General features: G+C 48.7%; 1 protein-coding gene across 1 annotated transcript in view; it reads left to right on the forward strand.

Annotated features, from left to right (window-relative positions):
- SLC24A3 (solute carrier family 24 member 3) overlaps positions 1-26,184 on the forward strand; it is a 445,825-nt gene that overhangs the window by 319,690 nt on the left and 99,951 nt on the right. The window contains exons 4-6 of the mRNA XM_025001037.2: positions 7,398-7,472; positions 10,769-10,853; positions 11,603-11,706. Of these exons, the coding sequence (XP_024856805.1) occupies positions 7,398-7,472; positions 10,769-10,853; positions 11,603-11,706 (264 nt within the window). The remainder of the gene's footprint in view (positions 1-7,397; positions 7,473-10,768; positions 10,854-11,602; positions 11,707-26,184) is intronic.

The following is a 26,184-nucleotide window of genomic DNA, read 5'->3' on the forward strand; positions in this document are numbered from 1 at the left end:
GCTCCTTACCTTGAACAAGGGGTATCTCCTCACCGCAGCCCTTCCTGACCTTCAACGTGGGATAGCTCCTCTAGGCCCTCCTGTGCCCACGCAGCCACGGCTCTTTGGACGTGGGGTTGCTCCTCCCGGCTGCCGCCCCTGGCCTCGGGCGTTGGGGCGTGGGGTAGCTCCTCCCGTCTGCTCTCTCTCTCTCTCTCTCTCTCTCTCTCTCTCTATATATATATATATATATATATACACACACACACACATATATATATTGTGTATATATATATCTGACTCTTTGCAACCCCATGAACTGGCGCTCACCAGGTTCCTCTGCCCGTGGAATTTTCCAGGCAAGAATACTGGAGTGGGTTGCTATTTCCTTCTCCAATCTTTAAATCTGTACATATATCTATATCTATCTATATGTGTATAAAGAAAGAGAGAGAGGTGCCATGGTGTGGTGATGAGAGCCATGTAGTAGGGAGATAGTTCCCTGGGCTCAAATCCTGCCTCTGCCACCCACTAGCTGGCTGACCTGAACCAGGTTAATGACTTGGTCCCCACTGCGAGGAGGCTGGATTGAACCAGCACCCCATCCTGCAGCCATGATTGTGAGGGTCAGTGGAGCATGTGTGTGCCTGCCCCCATCAGGGAGCCCCTGTAAGGCCCACGCACACATCAGCCCAGCTACAGAAACCTGTCCCCAGAACATGCCTTTAGTGGATATTATGGGGAGATGGCAATTACCACCCCCACTTCCCTGAGAAACTGTCAAGCAAGCGAAATAAATGAGGTCCTCAGGGACTCAGGAACCATTCTCAGAGTGGACCCCATATGAGAGGCATTGGGGTGGGGAAGAAAGAGTCGAGAGAACAAAGGAAGAGAAGGCAGATCTCATTCCACGGCTCTGAGACAGTGACCCCAGGGTGCTGACCTCCGAGAACACTGTCAGCCGTGGGCTTTATCTGGTAACGTGAAAGGCATCAGGTAACACAATGACAGGTTTATGCTGGTGAGCAGGAGTATTAACATACACTCAACCTCCTTTAGCATTTGAGTCCCTGTGAGAGAATCCTTTTCAGTTGGCAGTGGTTTCGATGACCTTCTGATGCCGACTACAGAGGACTAGGGGTGGGGTGAAGAGAACATTCCTGAGTCTGTTGCCCTCAGCCTTTGAGAGCAATGCTCTGGCTGGGAGTGCACTCACCTTGGTCGGGCTGCTGGTGCACTCCCATGGGCATCTCCTGAGCAGCAGCCAGTGTTGAGGCTGGATTGGCCCTCCTGGTTCTATCTCAATGGCAGGACACACCCCAGAAACAGCAACCAGGGAACTTTGAAAGGACAAAGTTTATTACTCCCAGATTCTTGGGTGTATAGGGCCACACGGTGAGGTCATGGGTGGCCAGGGTGGGGAGAGAGAGTGGGGAACAGAGCTGGGGTCCTGCCTTTATTGAGGGCAAGTGTAGGATGTCTAGGGTTTCTCTGGTTCACTCTTTATTGGCAAATTTAAAACCTAAGAGCAGGAGTTTAGGGTGCAGGTAGGGAAAATCGGGGTCAGTCCAGTGGTCACTTATTTGGGTCACACAGGATTTCTGAAAGGGGAACTTCCTGGGTGAGGCAGCCTGTCTCCTCATCTAGTTGTGTAGCTGGCGATGTGTTTATTGAGACGGGAGCCTTTGGAATGGATGCCCTGGAGATCAAAAGCCTAATGTCAGGCACTTATGTTCCAACAAGAAAAGCTCATTGCCAGACACTTAACTACTGTCCCCACTCGACTTTAGGAAGATAGTTGTTTCTGAGAGTGGTCCACCTTGATTTCTTTTTTTTTCTATACGATGTTTTGTTTATTTTATTTTTTTAGCTATTTAAAAAACTGAAGTATAATTAACTTACAATGTTATGTTACTTTTGGGTATACAGCAAAGTGATTCAGTTATGTATGTATACATCCACACATGTTTTTTGGATTCTTTTCCATTATAGGTTATTAAAAGATGTTGAATATAGTTCCTTATGCTATATAGTAGGCCCTTTTGTTTATTTGTAGTATGTATATATATATATATATATATATGTGTGTGTGTATGTATGTTAATCCCAAACTCCTCCAAAAATACATTTATTTATTTAGAATAGTTTTAGGTTTACAGAAAAAAATGAGTAGGAAGTACAGATAGATCACATACATCCCTCCTCTCCCCCTTGCACAGTTTCCCTTATTATAAACATTCTGCATTTGGTGGTGCAGCTTGGTTTCAATGCTGCATTGAGTTCCTTTCACAGTCTTCCTTCGGAGAAGACAATGGCACCCCACTCAAGTACTCTTGCCTGGAAAATCCCATGGACGGAGGAGCCTGGAGGGCTGAAGTCCATGGGGTCGCTGAGGGTCAGACACGACTGAGCGACTTCGCTTTCACTTTTCACTTTCATGCATTGGAGAAGGAAATGGCGACCCACTCCAGTGTTCTTGCCTGGAGAATCCCAGGGATGGAGGAGCCTGGTGGGCTGCAGTCTATGGGGTCGCACAGAGTCGGACACGACTGAAGCGACTTAGCAGCAGCAGCAGCAACAGTCTTCCTTAACCCACTTCCCTCTTACTTTAACTTGGGGTCTCCTGGAAGCTGACCTTAAGACAACGATTAGAACTCAGTGGTCACTTGTGAAGGAAGGAAATGTTGCTAGTGGTGTAGGAAGTGAGATGGGGGAAGGAGAGATTGCTGCTAAAAGGTCAGCAATGGAACTTATGACACTACAGGCTCCTGAAGCTTGATTCAGCTGTGGGAACCCAGGAGAATGAAGTGGAGGGACCCTCTCAGGGAGTGAGGGAGCAGGGACTGATGCACCAACATCCACTGGTCAGGTCTTCAAGCAGATTGAGGCAAATTCTGACTACTGAAAGGCAGTGTGTGTGTGTGTGTGTGTGTGTGTGTGTGTGTGTGTGCTCGTGCGTGTGAAGTCACTTCAGTCAGGTCCAACTCTTTGCGATCCCATGGACTTTAACCCACCAGGCTCCTCTGTCCATGGGATTCTCCAGGCAAGAATGATAGAGTGGGTTTTCATGCCCTTCTCCAGGGGATCTTTCAGACCCAGGGATTGAACCCACATCTGTTCTGTCTCCTGCATTGTCTGGCAGGGTCTTTACCACTAGCACCACCTGGAAGCCCACAGAAAGGCAGCAGAGTTCCCTGAAGCCTGATGAACATGGTAGGACCAGGGGGCACCCCTAACCATCTGCCGTGTTCCTCTTCCCTGCAGCCAGCTCCCCAATCTCAGATCCTCTTGGTCAGAATCCAAGGCTGGCTGAGATGGTGTCTCTCTCTAATCACCAGGGCAGTGAGCTGTTCCAGCAGAATGATATCTACAATGGTAGCAGAGCCTGAGAGTGGGTGTGGGAGTTGGTCCTGCCATAGCATCATGGGGCCAGCACCAAACTTTTCAAGAGGGGGAGAATGATTTTTAAAGAAAAAACTTTTTTCCAAGTATAATTGTATATGATCACTTGAAACCATGAAAAAGACAGAGACGGAAAAAAGGAAGATCTTTTTGTTGTTGTTGTTGTTGTTTATTCTGATCCTATTCCCTGGGAGATTTAGAACGATTTCTACCAAAGCCAGATTTCTACAGTCTTCTCTAGAAATTGCTTTTCCAGTACCACCTTCACTGAAATTAAAGATAGAGAAACATGAGTACAGATAATGCAGCAAAAGGAAATTGTCTGTGAAAACCGCTGACTGTAGATGCCACATAAAACAGCGGGGCTAATGTCATGCTGGTGGGATACATTTGCCCTCAACAATTCGGAAGTCCTTATGTGTATCAACATTTCATCTAGAGCCTATTCACCCCCATAAAGCCCCAGGCCATGATGACTTCATGTTACCTTAGATATTTTGCAGTTTAACTATTTTTACCAAAGTTCTCTAGTTTATTAGTCCCAATCAACTTTTAAAATTGCCTGATGAAATAGAATTTATCTTTCAAAATCCTAGTTCATTAGCCACTTTCTCTGTGAAGCCTTCTCTGACCTCCTTCACCCACACCCAGCAGAATGAATCTTTTATGCCTTGTATCTGTTAGGGAGGCACACAGCTGCAAGTACAGAAGTCCCAATTAATGGGGACTGAGGCAAATAGGAGATTCATTTTATCACCTACTAAGAAGTACAGAGGCAGGTGGTTTCTGGCATTAGATTGGTGAATAGCATTCTTTGGGGCTCTGGTACCCTTAGCATGTTGGTATGTATTGTCATGTTTATTGTCTCATGGTCACATAATGGCTGCTGGCATTCTAGACATCACATCTGAGTTCAAGGCAAGAAGAAAGGGTGACTTTACTTGAATCTGTCCCTTATTCCCATTGCCCAAAATTGTGTCAGTGGTCATGGCTAGTTCCAGGGAGGCTAGAAAAGCTGACTATATAGCCATTTAGAACAACAGCAAAGTTTAAACTTCTTGGAAGTTACTTCTTATTATTATTGTTTTCACTATGGCTCCTTTCATCACCTTGGCTGTAGCTGTTAAGCTGTTACTACAATAGTGCTGTATAACAAATGGCCTGAAAACCTCAACAACATACAACAATAAACATTTATTTAGCATGTGGGTGTTTGGGGTTTAGCAGAACTGGGTTGAGCTTGATCAGTCTCAGCTGAGACAGCAGGGATGACTGGGACACGTCTTGGCTCTTTTTCTTTTCCATTTGCTCCTCTCTAGCAGCCACAGAAGCTAACTAGAGAGCATGGTGGGGTTCGTGCTGAAGGCTAGCGAGCTAAGGATAGTCTCTCAAGGACACACAGCTTGGAAGTGTCAAGTCCAGGACTGGGTGTGAGGTCCTTGACCCCATCCTGGGCTCCCTCCAAGGCTGCGGGCTGCCTCTTCCAGCAGTCGCTGTTCCAGGCATGCTCCTTGGCCACTTCCCTGAATGGCTTCAGAAGGCAACACCAGCTACTATTTGAGTGCTCCCGTCTTGGAACCTATTCACTCCAGGCAAACCTGGCCCTCACTCTGGGCAAACCTGGAACAGGATAGTGAGGAACACGTGAAGGACATAGCTGCCTCTCTTCTCCCTTATGTATCTTGAAGACACATAAACCTGAAACATGCCATGGTCCCTGGCAGCACGTGGGTCGGTGTCTGAGTAGAGATGTCCTGATGCATTCCAGGGAAGAAAAGCCCTTGTGGTCTGATACTGGAGCTGCAGCTCACGTAGACGACCCCCTCCCGCAGACATCTTCACTCATGGTCTTTAGAGCGCGACCCGCATTCACCTGCCTTGGCTGCTGTAGCTGAGCCGCAGTTTCCACTGGCCTAGGCTCCACGTGGGCAATCCCAGGGTATTGGGCCAGCTCAGCCCTTTTTGAGACTTCCAATCTTGTCGGAGAAGGCAATGGCACCCCACTCCAGTGCTCTTGCCTGGAAAATCCCATGGACGGAGGGGCCTGGTGGGCTGCACTCCATGGGGTTGCTAGGAGTCGGACACAACTGAGCGACTTCACTTTCACTTTTCACTTTCCTGCATTGGAGAAGGAAATGGCAACCCACTCCAGTGTTCTTGCCTGGAGAATCCCAGGGACGGGGGAGCCTGGTGGGCTGCCGTCTATGGGCTCGCACAGAGTCGGACACGACTAAAGCGACTTAGCAGTAGTGGCAGCAGCAATCTGTCTTGTATTTTGCGGTGCACCTTGTAAAAATAATAACATTAAAGACCATTATCCAACAACTCCCCATCTGGAAGCTTATCCTAGAAATGCAAAAGGATATATGCTTAAAGATTTTTTTTTTATTGTAACACTGTTTACGGTCCATTCATTTATAGAGGAAAAGAGGGATTTTCTCCAAATACAGAGGTAGCAAGGGTTTACTAATGTTCATGCTGATCACGTTTATTCTTGTGTATAAATGGTATATTGATGTGAACACACAATCAAAATAAACCTTTTCAAATATAAATAAATAAGGACATCAGTGGCTCTGACGGGCAGCCCCCAAAAGTGGCTGACTAGGATTCTGAAACTGTCCCTCCCTCTGTGTGGCTGGCGAAGGCAGTCATTAGTAAGTGAGCTGAAATAGGAAGCGGGGATGAGGCAGAAATCAAAAGCGACCTCTGCACGGGGTGACAATGGCCCTGTGGGCAGCTTGGAGAGGATCCTTGGAGAAGTTAAGATGTCCTCTGTGGTGTCTGGGAGATGGATCAGGAACCGCCTGCCTCCCATGTGAGTTAGGAGAACTGAGACCACCAGAACATGCCTTAATTCCTGGCCCAACAAAGAGGGGCAAATATGATTAATAGTGGTGGTATTGTTATCATCGTAAATGATGATATTATATTATCCTTTGGAAATATAGGAATGGTCCAATTAATCCCCGAATGCCTCATTCTCTGAAGTATTTGGACCAGCGTATTGATAGAATCATCTGTGTCACCACTTTCAGTAGGTCCTTTGCATCTTCAAGTTTGACTTTGTACATTTGTTTCGTTCCTTTATACTGTTGTTTTATTATTATTAATGGTAGACCTTTTAGAGCAGTTTTAGGTTCACAGCATAACTGCACAGAAGGTACAGAGTCCCTTCATCCCCCTGCCCCCCGACACACACAGCACCCCATCGATATCTTGTTCTGTTTTTCCAGTGGGAACCTGACTTCTAGTGGGTAACATAGCAAAGAGCTGGAAGAGAGTTTCTTGTAAGTAAAGTGGCAGGCTGCCCTCAGATGCCAGGAGGTGCTCTGAGCTGGAAAGAAGCCCATGGCCTGGCAGGCCCCTAGGTGTCCAGAGGAGCCTTGTCACAGAGCATCTGTGGGTGGGTGTCCTACCTCACGCTGCCTTGGGCATGAAACGAACTTGGTTTTCAGTAGGCTTCACCCTTGAGAGCACAGAGAGCCTGGCAAATCTGTTCATTTCTCGTCCTAATCCAAGTGTTGGCACTGCTGTGCATTAGACGAAGCTTCTTACTTGAGGAAGATCAATACATAATATTGGAACATGGTCTTGGAGAGAGAGTTTATGGACTTGTAAGAGGCGTTGAGGCTTTTAGCCTGTTGTATATAAAACAGATCAAGAAAAACAAAGCAGAATACGGGGGATGGGAGGGCCTTTTGCTTAGACTGACATTAACCCAGAGGTCCTAAGTACATGGAGGGCTGAGGCAAGGTGATCTGGAGGGAACGTGTTCCGGGCAGTGGGAACAGCAAGTGCAAAGGCCCGGGAGCAGCATCCATGGCACACTTGGGGATCTAGGAGGTGGACAAGGTGAGCATGTGATAGGTGACAGGCATTGCAAAGACTTGGTGTACAGTATAAGCTGCTGAATTAATGAAGACAGGATGTTCTTGAAGCAGAGGGTGGCCTGACCCTCACCCCAGGGGCTCTGCCCTGACTCTGACTTTAACCCCTTCTCTCCTCTCTTCCAGGCCATGTACATGTTCTACGCGCTGGCCATTGTGTGTGATGACTTCTTCGTCCCCTCCTTGGAAAAGATCTGTGAGGTACATGTTTGAGCACTGGAACTGTTCCAGCCTCCTCCACTGAGGTCCTGAGGAGCCCTGCATGCTGCTGGGTGGGAAGGCCAGGCACCAGCATGCTTCAGAGCTGTGGGCAATGGTAGCCCAGAAACTCACTGGTCTGCTTAGAGTTTCATTGTGCTCATCCATGCTGTGTTGGGTAGTGGTTAGTCGCTCAGTAGTGTCCAACTCTTTGAGACCCCATGATTGTTGCCCACTAGGCTCCTCTGTCCATGGGGATTCTCCAGGCAAGAATACTGGAGTGGGTAGCCTTTCTCTTTTCCAGAGGATCTTCCCAACCCAGGGATCAAACCCAGATATCCCGCATTGCAGACAGATTCCTTACCATTTGAGCCACGAGGGAAGCCCATAAACACCAGAGTGGGTAGCCTATCCCTTTTCCAGGGGATCTCCCCGACCCAGGGATCGAACTGGGATCTCCTGTATTGCAGGCGAATTCTTTATCAACTGAGCTACCAGAGGAGCCCATGCCCATCCATAGCTGGGCTTTAACCCTTCCGGCCAGCTCTCCCTGCACCCTTTGGCGTAACTTGAAATGCGGTTTGTGTTCTGTTCCCACTTTCTTTTTCTTTTAAGTCTCACTCTTTCTTCCTCTTTCCTCCACCTTCCTCCCCTCTCTTTCATTCTGCCGCCATAATCCTCCCTCATGATTTGTGGGGTCCGCGAAGAGTGAGAAGTCTTCAGCCTCACCTCCACCACCCTTCCTCTCTGTGCGTGTGCAGAAATACTGCAAGCAGGGCCCCCAAGAGCAAGACAATGAAAGAACTGGCTGCAGAGACCAGGAAAGGGTCTCTTCGAAGTCAGCCCAGGGGACGCCAGGGCCAATTACATCCCTTTCATCTGAAAATATTTAGCATATCCAGAGCTCTTTCAATTCTCTTGCTTCTTTCATCTCTTTTTCTGATTTGAAATGTGGTCTCCTTTATCTGGAAGCTTTCTGTTTTATTTTTAATTCAGAATCCCGTTTTCAGAAAGTGTCTCTCCCAGGTGCACCTCCTGTCTGTCCGGAACTCCTGTCCCTTTACGTTGCCCTCAGCCTGGACTGTCCCTCCCGCCGTGTCTGAGTCACTGGGTCTTGCGGGACAGTGGGGAACAGAAGTTACATTTCCAACAAGTTCCCAGGTGATGTGCTGGTCTGGAAGCCACACTGGAGAACTACTAGCTTAAGCAGTTTCTTCCACCTCCTGAAGTCGGTTAGTTTTGTGTACTTGAAAGAGAATCATCCCACAGCAACCCTAGAGAGACCCCGAGTGGGTTCCTCTGTACAGTGGAGGTGGGAGAAGGGAAGTGAGAGAGCTGGTTTCTGAGATGGATGGCCGGCCAGTGTGGAGGCCTTTTGTCCAAAGCAGTTTAACCTGAGAACAGGGTCACCTGGTGGAGAAGAGGGGGAGGCACCAAGTGCCAGTGATCAGGGTCATCTGTGGTCTCTAAAACCCACCAGGAGCAGTTTAGTCCTCACACAAAGCCAACCACTCTCTAATCACACATTGTTTAATAGCCAAGTTAAGACCTGGTGCTGGAAATGTACATGCAATTGTCAGAATGTGTTCTCCTCCACTGGGGACACACATGGCACCTGTGAGCACACCCCCTGGGGAGGAATCAAGGTGAAATGTGGTGTGATCCTGGCCGTCAAGGGGCCTGGGGCTCAGAGCAGCTCCAGAGTGAGACCCGGGGACAGGTGAAGTGCTGGAGCTGGAGATGCAGAGAAGAGGGGAACAGAAGAACAGAGGGGAACAGAATTGACTCACCTTGAGATCAGGGAAGGGCTTGTGCAGGGGCAGGATGTGAGCAGCGGTCTCAGTGGCAGTGTCTTACAAGGACATATGTAAGCCAAGAGTCCGGCAGGAGAACTAAGCTGGGAGACCCAGGGACAAGACTCAGCGTGTGGGGAGCCCTGAGGATGCCCAGCCCAGACATAGGAGTTTCTCAGGAGGAAGCTAGAAAGCTTTTGATGACTGTTCTAATAGATGGAAAGGGTCCCAAGGCAGGAAGTGCTCCCCCAACCAGCCAGGACCCAGTGAGATGTGGCCAAAGCTGACATGAATGAGGGGTGAAAGAGGAGGGGAGGTCCAGGAGGAAGAAGCAATGTGATGAATGAAACAGAGAGAGGAACAGGACATGCATGAGCCCCGGGGTGGACTCCACAGCTAACGCCCCAGCGGGAGCCCGAGCTGGAGCAGACACTGCAGAGTGAGGCTCACAGCTTCTGGCGAGCCTGGGCAAACCAGCCATGGACCCTGAGCACTGCTGGGGTACCTGCCCAGGGAGATGGGATGCCTGGCCACCCTCACAGCCACACCTTTCACCTTCACACAGCCGCATCTCCATCTTAGGGTCTTCTCACAACCACCTGGAACGTTTACTGTTCAGTCAAGATCCAGGGAACCCAGGTTTCCAGGTCAAAATGTTCAGCAGGGCTCCGCAGCAACTTCAGATGGTCAGTGGAGCCAGGGGCCTTCACCGAGGCCGTGCTGCCCCTCAATGGCTGAGCGGGGAAGTGCAACTGTGGTGCTGCTGGAAGAGGGACCAGGGTCCCTTAAGCTGGCATGCCCAAGGGAGCCGCCTATTTACTGACAGCCGGCAGCTTCCTTTCTGGGCCAGGAGTGAATGCAGAAAGGCTCCCCACACCACCCAGCCTCAGTTGACGTGCCTTCTTGCAAATCACCTTTTGGGTCAGCAAGCAAGGTAACCTGGAGAGCTCATTGTGTGGATCATCTTGGCGGGGCTCACCATCTCTTTCTATTTATTCTCACTGCCCCCCATTCCCTCTACCCCAGGCTTCAAGGCTGCATTGAGGATGGGTGATCCTCCCCAGCCCCAAACTCCCAGATTCAGGGCTCAAAAACTGGTTACCATGAGCCTAATTTAGCTTGAGAACATCAGCAAGATAATGAAAAAAGTCAAAATCTTTTACATAAAAATGTGGATTTGGGCATCTCTATAAATAGGAATATTTGGCAACATAGAGGGAACTGAGCTTTTAAAAAAGAGGTGAAGGCCCACCCTGCCTCGCAAGACCACTCCCCTCCCCCATTATCTTTACAGCCCCCGGGGCATCTGGCTTGGGATCCCTAGGTCTTGTCAGAACCTTTACTTGGAGGGAACATGTAGCCCCTCCCTGATACTGCCCAGAGGAGGAGGTGTGGCCCAGCTGGGGAGAAGGGGAAGCTGAGGAGGGACTGAGCTGGGACCTGGGGAGTCACAGTCACTGCTGTTCCAGGAGAAACCCGATTCACTATGCTTTTGCTCCCCTGCAGCGCCTGCACCTCAGTGAGGATGTGGCGGGAGCCACATTCATGGCAGCGGGCAGTTCAGCCCCGGAGCTGTTCACGTCGGTCATAGGTAGGTGCCACCCTGAGGAACATCTCAGCTCTGTCCTCCCTGAAGAACGAGGGCTCTGGAAACAGGAGCACTGAGACCCCGAGGGGCAGAGCACTAGCCTCCCCGCCCCCGCTGGAGTGGTTGTTTTCATCTTATTAAAGTGGTGTTTTTGCTTTGCATGAGTGGGTCCCAGACCCTGTTCCAATGGTCCGTGGACAGAGGCTCCAATAGAGATTGGAAAGTTCTCTCCAAGCCTCGGCTGTTTCCTGTAGATCCTGAGAACAGTCTAACTAACACTTAAAAAACTCCCCCCCATATACATGGAATCTAGAAAAACAGCACTGCTGAAGATAATTGCAGGGCAGGAATAGAGATGCAGATGTCAAGAACAGAGGTGTGTCCATGAGGTGGTGGGAGGAGGGGAGGGTGGGATGAACTGAGACAGTAGCATTGACACGTATACATATTTGAGGGCGTGTAAAACAGATAGCTAGTGGGAAGCTGCTGTATAGCCGAGGGAGCTTAGTTTGATACTCTGTGATGAACTAGAGGGCTGGGATGGGGGCAGGGAGGGAGACTCAAGAGGGAAGGGATATATGTACACATATGGCTGACTCACTTTGTAGTACAGCAGAAACCAACACAGCATTGTAAAGCAACTATGCTCCGATAGAAAATGAATAAATAAATAAAAATCTCCCCCCACCGCCCCGCACCCACTTTGGATACAGCCCACCACAGCAGCCGGCTAACCTCGGTCTGTGTTTCAGGAGTCTTCATCACCAAGGGCGACGTGGGCGTGGGGACCATCGTGGGCTCTGCTGTGTTTAACATTCTGTGCATCATCGGCGTCTGTGGGCTCTTCGCGGGGCAGGTGAGACTCACCAAAACGTGGCATGGTGGGGCCCTTGTGGAGGTAAGGCAGCGGCCTGTCTCCCTTGAGTGCACCCAAGGGCCAGTGGTCTTGGGTCAGGTGACATGGGGTCTCATGATCTGAGAAACTGGCCCAGCCAGGACTGGAAACCCAAGCAGCGTGATTTGATCTCTGGGCTGATGGATTGTGGAGTTCAAGAGCCACGTGAATAGGTAACCAGCCTGCAGATCTGAGGGTGTTACCCTCATTTTGCTGTGTTCCTGATCTGAACTGAAATGATGTAAACCAACCTTAGGAGTGGAAATGGAGTTAATGGGGTGGAGGGAGAGGAGATGACATATTGTTTTTCTTCACTTGTCACAGTTTGGGGAGCATTCTCTCTTTTTCTATAAGGATCAAGCATTTGACTTCTGGATCCACTTGAGCTCACTTTGGGGGTCATGAGAGGCTTTGCATGCCTGTGTTTTACCTGTAGAGACTATTCCACTGCCAGAAGGTGTCGTGGGGCCCGTGTGCAACTGGTGTCTGTCTTGGAAAATCTGGAGAAGACACTTGATGTCACCATCATGTGAGGCTGCTGGGCATCCGCAGCCTGGCAGTGGCAGCTGGGGGTTTGCAGCCAACGGCCCTCCTGGCTGGCTCTGATGCCCCAGTTTCTTTCATAGAAAGATTATTCAGAAACACAGTCCTGAGCTCTCTGCCCAAACAGCCAGGACTCCATATCTTCTAGGAAAAGCGACTGCCAGTAGCCCGTGAGGGTCTCCCACTTGCAGTACTGAGGAACCCGGGGACCCCTCCAGCCCCCTTGCTATGGAGGAAGGATGCAGGTTCTGCTGGAAACGGCTGGTTGGTTTGCAGGGCTAAGGAAGTTCCTGCAAACCATCTCCCACATCCTTTCCCAGACCCTGGCTGGGGGCACCCAGCACCACCGACTCTCATGCCAGCTGCTCCCTGGCACCACTGCCCCCCTTACTGCCTGCTTTGCATTCCCATCATCTTCATCCCGAGTGGTTTGTCTGGGTCGCCTGGTTGGTTTGTTGCTTCTGGGGTACAGGCAGAGGGACACCTTGATCCCATCAGGGGTCAGCTCCAGAGCCCACAGCTGGATGCTTACCCCCAGAAGGGGCTGCCAGACAGCTGGGTCCATATGTGGTGATCAAGTTACACCTGACTGGCTAGACTGAATGTTTTCTTTCTTCATCCTTTCAGTCCGTTGTCTCGTCTTAGATTTTATGGACTCGTGACATGGCATTTTTTAGATCTCTTGTAAATGTAGTTGCTGCTGCTGCTAAGTCACTTCAGTCGTGTCCGACTCTGTGCAACCCCATAGACGGCAGCCCACCAGGCTCCCCCGTCCCTGGGATTCTCCAGGCAAGAACACTGGAGTAGGTTGCCATTTCCTTCTCCAATGCATGAAAGTGAAAAGTGAAAGTGAAGTCGCTCAGTCGTGTCCGACTCTTAGCGACACCATGGATTGCAGCCTACTAGGCTCCTCCATCCATGGGATTTTCCAGGCAAGAGTACTGGAGTGGGGTGCCATTGCCTTCTCCGTAAATGTAGCTAGTACCCCCCAAAAGTGAGTGTCCATCTTTGCCTTTGGGGCCGTTTGTACTTCCCTGGCCCCCACCTATGCTGGCCGCCCTCCCATTGCCTCCCAGAGATGAACAGTCACATTCCGCAGAGCCCGTGGCTGTCAGCACTCTCTTAATTAGCGTCGTCACCGTCAGCAGTAGCAGTAGGAGTATTAGCCCGGCCGGTGTTAGTGTTGTCACTAGTTCGTTAGTCATTTGTTCCTGAAGCTTGATGCAAAGTCAGGCCCAAAGGGGGAGAAATAATGTAAAGAAATGAAACACATGGCTGAAAAGTGCCGAGGAAATGCCACACAACTAATTACATAGGAGGTGGGCTGAATGCACTTGTGTTTCATAATTTATTAGCAACGCGGTTAATCACTGGCTTGGTTAGAACACCTGCAGAAAAGACAAATTGCTTCCTGAACTTTAGCAAGTGCTGGGATCAGTCACTTCACTCCCCTGGAAGGGCCTTGCCAAACTCCTCTCACATGATCGGGGGAGCAGCACCAACCACAGTGGTGTTAGAGGAGCCGGATGGTGATTCTGGGGCTGACCTCCCTCCTGACTCTCCTTGTCCTGTGCCCACTTGGAGAGGTCCAAGGCTACCCAGCTCTCTTTTTCAGACCTTTGTAGAATCCCAGAAGTCTTTGCAGAGAGAGAAAAAAATGATGTTTTGGAAAGAACATGAGCCCGGGGATCAGATACGCCTGGATTTGGATCCTGGCTCTGCCATTTGCTGGCCATGGAGCCTTGGAGAAGTTATGTCACCTCTGTAACCTTCAGTGTTCTCATCTGTAGAGTGCGTACAGGACACCTACCTCTTAGCATCACTGTAAGGATGAAACGGAGCTTGTTCGGCAGCGCGTGGTCCACACGGCACACACTAGTACAGTCAGACAGCATTGTCAGCTCTGAGAAGAAAAAGGTTCCCTGGGGTCACTGTCTCCAGATTCCACCCTCGGTCACCGCAATAATTTGACCTGCCTATTGCCAGAACTTATTAACAGTACAGTGGAACAGAATGGCCATCATCAAAAATCTACAAACAGTGCTGGAGAGGGTGTGGAGAGAAGGGAACCCTCTTGCACAGTTGGTGGGAACGTAAGTTGATACAGCCACCATGGAGAACAATATGTTGTTGTTTAGTTGCTAAGTCATGTCCAACTCATTTGTGACCCCATGGACTATAGCTTACCAGGCTCCTCTATCCATGGGATTTCCCAGGCAAGAATACTGGAGTGGAATCCTGGAGTTGCCATTCCCTTCTCCAAGGGAATCTTCTCAACCCAGAGATCCAGCCCACATCTGCTGCATTGCAGGTGGATTATTTACTGCTGAAACAGTAGGGAAGCCCATGGAGATTTCTTTTAAAACTAGAAGTAAAGCTACCATATGATCCAGCAATACCACTTCTCGCCTTATACCCTGAGAAAACCACAATTCTAAAAGACACATCTACCCCAATGTTCATTGCAGCACTATTTATAATAGCCAGGACATGGAAGCAACCTAGATGTCCATTGACAGGTGAATGGAGAAAGATGCGGTACATATGTATGATGGACTATTACTCAGCCATAAAAAGGAATGAATCTGAGTCAGTTCTAGTGAGGTGGATGAACCTAGAGCCTGTTATACAGAGTGAAGTAAGTCAGAAAGAGAAAAACAAATATCGTATATTAACGCTTACATATGGAATCTAGGAAAATGGTGCTGATGAACCCACTTGCAGGGTAGCAATAGAGACTCAACATAGAGAACAGACTTATGGATCCAACAGAGGAAGGAGAGGGTGGGGCGAATTGAGAGAGTAGCACTGAAACATGTGCTGTGTGCTTAATCACTCAGTCATGTCCAACTCTTCGCTACCCCATGGACTGTAGCTCACCAGGCTCCTCTATTCGTGGGGGTTCTCCAGGCAAAAATACTGGAGTGGGTTGCCATGCCCTTCTCCAGGAGATCTTCCCAACCCAGGAATCAAACTGGGGTCTCCTGAGTTGCAGGTGGATTCTTTACCAGCTGAGCCTAAATAAACACATGACCATATGTAAAATAGATAGCTAATGGGAAGTTGCTGTATGACACAGGGAACTCAAGGCAGTAGTCTTTGACAACCTAGAGGGATGGGATGAGGTGGGAGTGGGAGACAGGCTCAAGAGGGACGGATATATATATATACTTATGGCTGATTCATGCTGATGTATGGCAGAAACCACCACAACTTTGTAAAGCAATTATCCTCCAATTAAAAAAAGTTAAAAAAAAAATAGTTGAACAACCATGGGATGCCAGTGGGGAGGAATGGGAAGGCTGGGGAGAAAATGAGAAGCAAGATGAGGTGTTGGGAATTCCCTGCCAGCCCAGTGGTTAAGAATCCGCCTTCCGATGCAGGGGATGAGGGTTCAATCCCTAGTTGGGAAGCTAAGATCCCACACGCTGTAGAGCAACTATGCCAGTGTGTCACAACTCGAGAGTCCGTGCACCACACCAAAGGATCCTGCACGACATACTGCTGATCCCATGTGCTACAGCTAAGACCTGACACAGCCAAAAAAAAAAAAAAGTTGAGGAGGTGTTAGTAGAAAGACCTCAGAGGACTGGTCCTGGTCCCTGTGCCTTCTGATCGCTGGGAGGAAAACCAACTTCGGTGAGACACAGATGCTGCCTTATCTTCCGAGAAGCCCTCCTAGGCAGTGGAGCTGGGACAGAGGCATGTGGCAGCACAGGACAGACTTTGGGAATTGAGCTGATTCATCAGTCCAGTCATGGGGCTCACTTGGCAGTGTCATTTACGTTGCTCCGCACTTGTATTTGCGGGGAGAATTACCAGTGAGCGCCCGTGGGCTTCTCTAACGGTGTCCTGGCGTGAAAGGCTATTAGTGACCGAGTCTGCTCCCCATCTGAAATTAAAGTGATTCGGCCATAAGGCTTGAGTTCCTGTCTCAATTAGGGTTTTGATGAATTCGATGTAATTGAATGTCTGCTACATTGGCAATTTGCGAACATACCCAGCGCCTTGGAGTTCGCCTAAGGTGCTTTGGGGAGTTTTATGGGACGAGAAAGAAATTGCTTCTTGGAAAGTATGAAAAGGTTCTTGGAATCCTCACAAGGCATGTACAGGACTGTGGTCCTAAAGATTTTCTTTATGTAAGAGCAAAACATAATAACAAAGACAGAACACTGAGATCTGGAGACAACACAGTAATGTATCTTACGTATTATATTAAAAGAACTGCTGCCAGTTTTGCAAAACAACATACTTATGAATTTAAATCTCCCATTCAGTTATGTTAAGCTTTCAAGACATAAGCATAGACAGACAGTAAACAGTCTAACTGCATCCCAGATGCAGAACTCTCATATTCCGGTTATTACAGGCTGTCAGAGGAGCCCCTGATTCCTCTCCCAGCATCCTAGAAATGTACCTGATGTCCTCTGGTGAGGTCCATCTCCTAGTGGCTGGGTTTGCCTTCCTTCTGTGAACACTTTGCCCGTGCCAGCCCCAGACAGCACCCAGAGGTGGGATCTCTGAATCAAGACCTGCCTGCCTGAGATTGGGTTTCCCCAGAGGAATCTAAACAGCAATTTAAAATTCAAGTAGTTTATCTAAAAGTTGATCTCAGAGACTTCCCTGGCGGTTCAGTGGTTAAGTGCTCCAATGCAGGAGCTGAGGGTTTGATCCCTGGTCAAGGAGCTAGGATCCCACATGCTGTGTGGCCAAAAAGCCAAAACAGAAAACAGAAACAATATTGTAACAAATTCAATGAAAACTTTAAAAATGATTCACATTAAAAAAAAAAAAAACCTAAAAAAATAATGAAATAAAAGGTGATCCCAGGACAGGCCAGCCAGGCAGTAGGGGAGTGAAATAGGGAAGTGAAAGCAGCCAAGGGCTGTGTGTCCCCAGCAAGTCCCTGGTGTGGGTGGCTGGGATCGCTGCTTCAGGGGGCCGGGAAGATAGCATAGCACACAGCCTCCAGGTTTTCGCACCCAATGGGCAAGAGCAGGGGATTTATCCACCAGCCTTCCTCGTCATTGCTTAAGGATTGCCTTTGAGGGACATTAATTCTGTGACGTTCCAATTTACTGAGCACAGGCAGGGTGGACTTTGGGGCCCAGAGAAAACCTCTTAGCAAGTAGACTTAGGAGGCTGGCTGTTGGAAGGACCTGAAATGGTAAAAGGTGGGGAGATATGAGTGGGGTCCATAAAGCATGGCTACACACTCAAAACAGCCTTCGAACATAAGCCATCCTGTAGGTCTCACCTCCAGCTCACAGGGAGGAGACACCAGCCTCAGTGCCAGACTGCCTCCTCGGAGCTCAGGGCCAGGACAGCCTGCTTGCAGGGAATGTCCTTTGTGTTCAAAATAACAGCTGCCATTCTAGGCAGTCTTTGCTTCCACTTGGGATGCAGAAGGCCTGAGCTCCTAGAAGTGCAAGGAGAAATCTGGATAATGTAAAAATCATATACGGGGATGTCAAGGGACAGTGAGATCAGAAGGGCTTGATGGACAAATTTCCAGAGAGAGGAGCCCATCCCACGTGAGCTGTAAGCCCTGGTGGTCTGGATGCGGGGGAGCAGCAGGATCCAGAAGTTCACTGGATAGAGACAAGTGAGCCTAGCATCATCCACTGGCATCTGAAAGACCATCCGGGACAATAATGATTTGATCTCCTCACCCCAGATTTGCTGAGAAAGGTGGAAATGAAGGCAAGTCAATAAATAGAAGGAAATCATTCCTTCTGCCCCATCTCCCACACTCTCCTGAGACCCGAAATGGACGGACGCAAAGGGAACTGGGAATTTGGAATGCCAGATCAGATCCTGATAAGAACTGGGAAACTGGTCCTTCCTTGGGAAGCTGGATGGTGTCGCGCTGAGCCAAAGTGGGCTGCCACTCAGCCCCGGTCGGATGAAGCCAGGTCTGACCTCTGAATAATCACCTCCTCCCTGTGCCAACAGGCGAGAGAAGAACTGGAGATTTCCAGAGGGAAAAGAACCAGGATTATTCCTCAGCTCTCACTCTTCTGTACATAATTTCCAGGATGCAGCAGTAAGTTACAGGACCCGTGAAGAGGTAGGAACAGAACTCATAACCAAGGAAAGACCGCAGAAGTAAACCACAGATGATCCAGATACAAGAATTAGAAGAAAATCATTTAAACCATCTCTCTTAAATAGGGAAAGGTGGGAAGAATAAATGAGGGTGGGTAATTTCAGCAGAGAAATGGAAAGAATAAGAAAAACCAGATAGATGTTATATATATATGTAACACATATATTTTTTTAAGTTGCTATTTACAGTAAGTCCCTTACATATAAGCCTACAAGTTGTGAAGCTTTTAAAGATGTGAATGTGCCTTCACATGTGCCAATCACATAAGGTTGGTTCCACGGTGTCTGGTGTACGCTGTCATGTGAGTGCACCCTCAACACATGGTTGTACTTTACTGGACAGTACTGTACAGAGCACAGTAGTACCGTATCTTTATTTCAAGCTCAGGATGTCCAGAAGCAAGTGTCAAAGCAGGGGTGATGTCACTGGTACTGCCAAGAGGCACTAAGTCGTAACAGTCTTTACTTGTTGGGTACCCAGGCTAACTTTGCTGGACTTATGAACAAAAGATGACTTAGTAGAGCACTCTCAGAATGGAACTGTTCATATGTAGGGGACTTACTTACCCTGCACCAAAGTGCAGGCATCACACTAGATACTGTATAAGTATTTGTAGAAATGCACCTCCTGACTTTAAGTAGTGTCGTCCTCATTCACAGACAGAGGACTGAAGTAGCTGGAGGCAGGGGCAACCGTGAAGTAGTTAAGCCTGGATTTGAGTCACATCTGCGGACTGTCAATCCACTCTCATTTCACATGGGGAACTTACGACTTAAAAATTCCAGATGTTATTATTGAGTTCTTATAATTATCCCTTAGCTCATGGGTATTCCTTAGAAATGTTGAGTGTAGGAGATGAAACAGGGGCTTCCCAGGTGGTGCTAGTGGTAAGAACCCACCTGCCAATGCAGGAGATGAAAGAGATGCCGTTTCAATCTCTGGGTCAGGAAGATCCCCTGGAGGAAGGCGTGGCAACCCACTCCAGGGCAAAGACACACTAAAGTGACTTACACTCAGGCACACAGAAATGGAACAAAGGAAAGCAATGGACATGTCAGCACCATGGTGGCGACCCAAGCTGGGTGATGGAAGCACTCAGCCCAGCCAGTGCTCAGCTAGAAGCTGATCTCATAATCAAAGGACATCGTCCACTGCTGGGTTTACAATTCCCCCAAACAGACAGGGGATTCAGGCTGATAAATACAGTGAGAGGTCTACAGGTCACCTCAGTTACCTGTGCACCTTGGTTTTTGGCTTACTGTTCCCCAGACAAAACCCAGCCACACACCACCTATCAAATTCCCATTCAGAGAAGCATCCAGTCTCCCCAAGAGGCTGGGAACTGAAGACAGGCAAGGCTGAAGATCTCACACCACTAGTTGCCAAACCTAAAATTAGGAACTGTAGGCCTGCCATCCCCTGCTGGAGTTGGGGTAGCCGGCGGGGGGGAAGCTCAAGGAATAGAAGGAATAATCCATGGAAAAACCAGGAGGAGCCAAGTGCAGGCAGCGGCCCTGCCCAGGAGGCAGGATGCTGTAATGGGAGAATTTGTGGTGCAGGAGTAGACCAAGGCCTGGGTCAGGTCCAGCTGGGTGTTCCCTGGATATTCTACCACATTCGAGTAGAAGAGAGTTTCTCCCAGGGTCATCGTCAGGCCACCTGCCTTAGGAAGATCTTGTTGAAAGCAGATCCCCTGCCCTCGTCCAGAGGGGACGAGGAGCATCTGTACCTGCTTGAGCCCCATCTGCAGGCTCAGCTCTGCTCAGTCCTTGGACCAAGCTTGACCTTGGGCAAGAGGCAGCCCACCTTGGGCAGTTGGTCCTGGCAGCATAAATGGTCCCCTCTGGATGCTCCTGTCCTGTGACTATATGTCTGCTCAAGGCTGTCTCCCTTATGTTCCCTGGTATCTTTTCCTTGGTTGTCCCCTCTGTTCCCCTACAAGCCGGGTCCCAACAGAGCCCCACACCTGATCTTCCCCTGATAGACCCTGTTGTTCCTGGCCCGGACTCCTTAAGGTCACCCACACAGCTCTCTGCTGCTCCACCTCAATGGCCTCTGCATCCTCATCCCAGCTCTCTATTCTCACTTTAGCTTTGGCTCATAGCACGTGTTCCTGGATTGTTCTACGTCCTTGAAATGATCCCTGGAGATCAGAACCCACATCTAGATTAGGTAAGAGGTTTTTGGTTTCAGGAAACAAAAGCCCCAGCTCTAACTTGGTCTCTTAGAGGATGGGAATATATTAATGTCTGAAAAATACAGAAGAAAACTGGACTTCAGGCATGGTTTGATCAAGCCTCCAGCCACGTTTTCTGTGATTCTCTTATCACTAATCTCTTTTGTTCCCTTCCACATAACTATTTTTCTTGGGGGCTGTAGCAGTTTCAGGCTTCATATACACATTTCACACTGACTAGGAAGAAGAAGAATATCTCCCCACCCTTCATCCTCATGGCATCATCAAACAAAAATCTGATTGGACTCAGGTCACCTGACCATCCCTGAACCCATCACTGTGGCACAGGAACTAGAATTACCCAGTTGGTTTAGATTACTCAGAAACCAACCACGCTTTCCTCCGTCTCCCCAGAGATAAGACTATGATCCGTTCCACTCCACGTACATAGCCATTGGTCCCTGGTTATCATAGAAAGCAGATAAATGCCTACAGAACAAAGCCTATGCAGTACCCTAGGCTAGTGTGACACAGACAAACGTGTTTAGATCCATTACAGGTCCTTGTGTGGACACTGATTTCATTTCTTTGGGGTAAATAAGGCAGGAGTGGGATTGCTGGGTCATATGGTGAGTATGTTTATAAGAAACCACCAACAGACTTTCAAAGTGGCTGAAACCCTTTTGTATTCCCACCAGCAAGCTGTGTATTCCAGCCGCTCTGCATCTTCTCCAGCACTTGGTACTTTCAGATTGTTGTTTTGTTTTGCTTTTAGCCATTCTAGTGAGCACGCGTGGCACCTCACTATAGTTTTAACTTGCGTTTCCCTGATAAGTCATGATGTCGAGCATCTTTTCATGTGCTTCTTCCCTGCCAAACATATCTTGTTTGGCAAGAGTCTGTTCAAATCTTTGTCCATTTAAAAAAGAATTATTGGAGTATAGTTGATTTACAATGTTATATTAGTTTCAGGTATACAGCAAAGTGAATCAGTTATACACATACATATATCCACTCTTTTTTTTAGATTCTTTTTCCCATCTTGGCCAGTACAGAATATTGAGTAGAGCTCTCTGTGCTATACGGCAGTTTATTATTAGTAATCTATTTTATATATAGTGTGTGTGTATATATATATATATATATGTATGTTCCAATCTCCCATTTATCCCTCCCCCACCCCTTATCCCTTGGTTTGTTTTCTGTATCCATGGCTCTACTTCAGTTTTATAAATAAGTTCATATGTATCCCCTTTTTTTAAGATTTTCCATTTTAAGTGGGGTTTTCACCCTCTTACTCTAAAGTTCAGCGGTCTGTGTACCATGATGCTTGACCATCCTTCTGAGACATTCTGTCCCGTTTATTTTATCTTCAGATAAGTAAAGACTAGGGCCGTTAGAAATGCTTTAAAGTGACTGTGGCATTGTGTTGGATGCATTTGAGTTTATAGGAGAGATTCTTGGAGAACTCTTTCATCCTGTGGGAGAAAAAGGCAAGGTCACTTCCCTTTCAATGTGCAAGGAGCCCAGAACCTTACAGCCATCCCAGAGCCACCCCAAGTAGAAGGTCCATCTTTAGACACGCATGTCTTTCTGGTCAGGATCACGCCCAGATGGATTCCACGGCCCCTCTGCTGCCTATTGTCCCGCCAGGCCCCCTGCCCCACAAGCAGCTGAACCTGGGTTGATGTGAATGCAATAGGGACAGAAACCCTCTGGCTGGCAGATGCCTGCTTTATCGTGTCTCTTTAAACAAGCATCCTTAGCTGTCAGCCTGTGCCGGGCACTACTTTCATGCTTGAAACCCCTCTGATCCTCACAAGAAACCTCTGAAGAGGACAGTGTTTTTACAAAAGAGGAAACCGAGGCTCTGAGAGACCAAGTAACCTGTCAGTCACAGAGCCGTTAAGTTGTGAGGAGTTTAGGGCTTCAGGGATCCTGAAAGCCCAGCAATGGGAGGTTCCCCCTCAAGCCCAGCTCAGAGGCCTGGTGCATTAAGCTCCCTCCACACCACAGCTGTGCTCCCATTCACAGCTCAGTGCCTTTGCATTCCCACAAAACCTGCCTCACAAGGAAGCAGAGGGTGTGATCCAGTGAAAAGGGAAAGATGGGAATTCCTCCTCACCCTAAATTAGCATATGTAGCATCAGCTGAACTTCCACCCTTCTGGGGATCTGGCATCTTGAGTCCCTCACATCCACTCCTGAGCCCCTGAAACTGCCAAGTGGCCCCAGGCCCCCTCAGTCTGGGCACCGAGACCCACTTGCCAGCACACAAGCCCTTAGTCCATAAGCAGAACCCGCACACAGTTGTGAAGAAGTCCAGAACGTGAGCAAGTGGTGACCGTGTGTGCAGAGTGCCAGGAAGGCTGCTGTGTCTACTCCCGCAGCCACGTGTCCCCCGAGCACCCCACCTGCCCTCCTGTCACCCCACACGCACAGAGCGCTGCAGGGGCTGTGACCGAACTGATCAGACTTCATGCTTCTGGTTTGAGCAAATGGGTTAAAGTGTTTGTGGTGGGAGCCGTAGCCAGCCCGCATAGCCTGAGGAGATCTAGAATCACAAGCCTGTCTTTGCACAAAAAAACGTAAACTCGAGGTGTTTGTTTCTTCATATCGTCATCTGTGAATTCAAACCTCTGGTGGTAGTAGTCCGTGGATCGGGTTCTGGGGGAAATGTTTACTGTATTCCATCTTTGGGCAGTAAGTCCATTCATTGATTCAGCAAATATTTCTGAGTATCTGCTATGTACCAGGCAGTGTTGTAGGCACTAGAGAGACACCAGTGAGGAAAGGATAGAGTCAGAGCAGGCCATTATCTGATTATCCAACAGAAATGAAAGATTAGGAGATAGATGGATAGATGGATGGACGGACTGAAAGAGAGGGTTCAAGATTGTCTGACAGTGAACAAGGAGAGAGCATGTGTGTCCAGGGGTGGCCAATGCTGTAGAAAAGTAAAACAAAGTAAGGATTATAGAGAGTGTGGGAAAAAGAGATATTGATTTATAAAGCATTTCCAGGGAAGGTCCCTCTGCAAGCGTTGATAGTTTAATGGAGTGAGAAAACAGTACTAAATCTCACTCCATAAAGAAAATGGCACCAAATAAAACTTAAAAAAAAATTTTTTTTTAAGACTCTGGTTGCAGGCACTGTTTCAGACATTTGAGTTCCTCTCTGAGCAGAGGAAACACGCCAGCCAAGCAGATAGACAGCTGTTGCTTTTGGGATGCTGTAAAAGTTGGGTGGGCTAATCCCACAGGCTAGAGCAAGGAAAGAACAGAGCAAAGGGCAGCAGGAAGAGGCGTGTGCGGTGGCCAGCCCCCTCATCCCGAAGGTGATGGGGTGCGTGAGATGCTGCAGAAATGAGGGGAGCTCTTTTCCACTGGAAACCATCATGGTGCTAGGCTGTGAGTCCCTGAGAGCCCAGCCTCCTTCCCTCTGGTTCCCACTCTGTCTCTAGCACCCAGAGGACTGCCCACATGTGGTTGGCACTCAGTCAATCTTTGATGCATTTACTAAGTGACCCTTGACACAGAGAAAGGGAGGGTTGATGTATGGATCAGAGATAGAGATCACAAGGCCCCATAGCCTGACACAAACGTGCCCAGGAACTATCTGACCAGTGCCTGGGGCATTAGACAATGAGTGGACATATGTCACCGCCTGCCACCAGGTGCCCCAATGACAAGCTGGATTGAGACAGTGGGGACTCTGGACAGAACTTGAGACACAGTCTTGAAACAAAATGATTGGTGTTCTGAGGGTCTCCACTCACTGCCTTTTATGTGCATTCACAAGACACACAAAGACGAACAGGGTGGGAAAGGTCCTGGCACCGCTAGAGCTCACAGACTAGCAGAGGGACACAGGCAAGGAGCATGGAAGCCAATAAATGGTCAAACTGTAGTACAAAGACGAGACCTGGAAGGAAATGCCGTGAGCAATGGGACCTGTAGGGGAGGAGGAGGAGCAGCTCTAGGGAAGTGGTCTGAGAAAGTGTCAAAAAGAACCCCAGATTACAAAGGCAGCACTGTATGGAGACCTGGGAAAGGAATCCCAGGAAAGCAGTAGTTGGGTGTTCAGACAGGAACAAGCATGGCGTTGTTGAGGGTCAGAGAAAAGGCCAACTGGGAGCCTAGTGTGGAAGGGGGAGGGGCGTAGATGGGAGAGAGCTTGGCGGGGACGGGTCGTGGTGGCGACTGGGTGCTGTGGGAAGCTATGGGAGGGCTCTAAGCTGTAGAGTAACATCTGATTTATCCTCTGGCAAAGTTTGCTCTGACGACTCCTTGGAGAAGGGAACCTGATGGTGACAAGATGGTGGTGGGGAAACCAGCGATGAGGCGAGAGCTGAATTCTGGGCAAAAATATAAGAAGATGTGGTTGTTCTGTTTAGAATATTTTTGGAGGTGACATCAAGAGGATTTGCTGGTAAATTAAAAATGGTGGGGGCATCAAATGAGATCAGTCAGGGAAGAGTCTGGGATTTTGTCCTGAGTGATGTGCATGAGTCCTGACTCTACAAATGAGAACAATTCAGTCATGAGAAATTTGGAGAGTGAATTTTCAGAGAACAGTCAGCTTGTTATCAAACACATTCTGAAGTCTCCCACGGAGTGTCAGATCCAGAAACTTGGTAGGGTCACTGAGACACATTGGGAGGTGGTTTTTCGTTGAAAGTGTGGTTGGCTGGCTGTTACTCACCAGCCACTTGGCCCGGAGGCTTCTGTCTTGGAACGCCTGCTCAGCCTCAGTGAGCAGCCCCCAGCTCTTGCACGTGGAGCTCCCGCTCCTGTTGGTGTCACTTGTGGGGAAAACCCTCATTAGCTCCTTCTAGGCTCCCAGACACAGGGATGTGTCTGAGTCCTGGACAGCACTGCCCACCTTGTGCCAGCCAGCCCCTGTGAATTTACAGCTGGCACCTAGGAGCTGCACAGACCTCCAGAAGTGGTGATTTTGCATATGGTGAAGCCAGAACAAAACCGCTGAAATCCATGTCATGTAACCCGGTGTGGCTTGACCCATTGCATTCTCCATCATCCCTCCCTCACCCCTTTCCCCTGCCCACCCTCGGTCCAGGTGAAGCCGGGTTGTTTTATCTGCTCATACTAGGCTGCAGTGTCATGGGGATGTCCAGAATCTCTGAGTTCCTGACAAGCCATACAACCCTTCAGATTCATCAGGCAATAGGGACTCAGAGAAGTAGGTGACCAAGGTAAATTTTGCTCTTTTGGTTTGGGGGCTTTTTTTAATATAATAAAATTACTTTTCTAGTCTATTCTTGTTTATTCTGACCCATCTCCATTTATTTATGTGAGGTTAGAATTTATTCCCCTAACCTGAATCTCTAAAAGCAAGAAACAGTCGTCATTAACCTTTTCAGATAGTGCATGGACCATCTGGGGCAACAGGGGAGCTCATGTTCTGAAGGCCTGGCTTTGACAAGGAGGGTAGGATGGAACAGCGGTGGGCCTGGGGCTCTACTCCCTTGACTCAACCAAGGGGATGCTGTCTCCATGGCAACAAGGAGAGCTCATCCTTCCCTGAAGTGGGTATATGTGAGTGCCATTCCCTAGGAAATGAGAAAGAAAACAGCCTCATGGGCTTTATTT

This window comes from Bos taurus, chromosome 13, assembly GCF_002263795.3.
Source record: "Bos taurus isolate L1 Dominette 01449 registration number 42190680 breed Hereford chromosome 13, ARS-UCD2.0, whole genome shotgun sequence".
NCBI classification, from domain to species: domain Eukaryota; kingdom Metazoa; phylum Chordata; class Mammalia; order Artiodactyla; family Bovidae; genus Bos; species Bos taurus.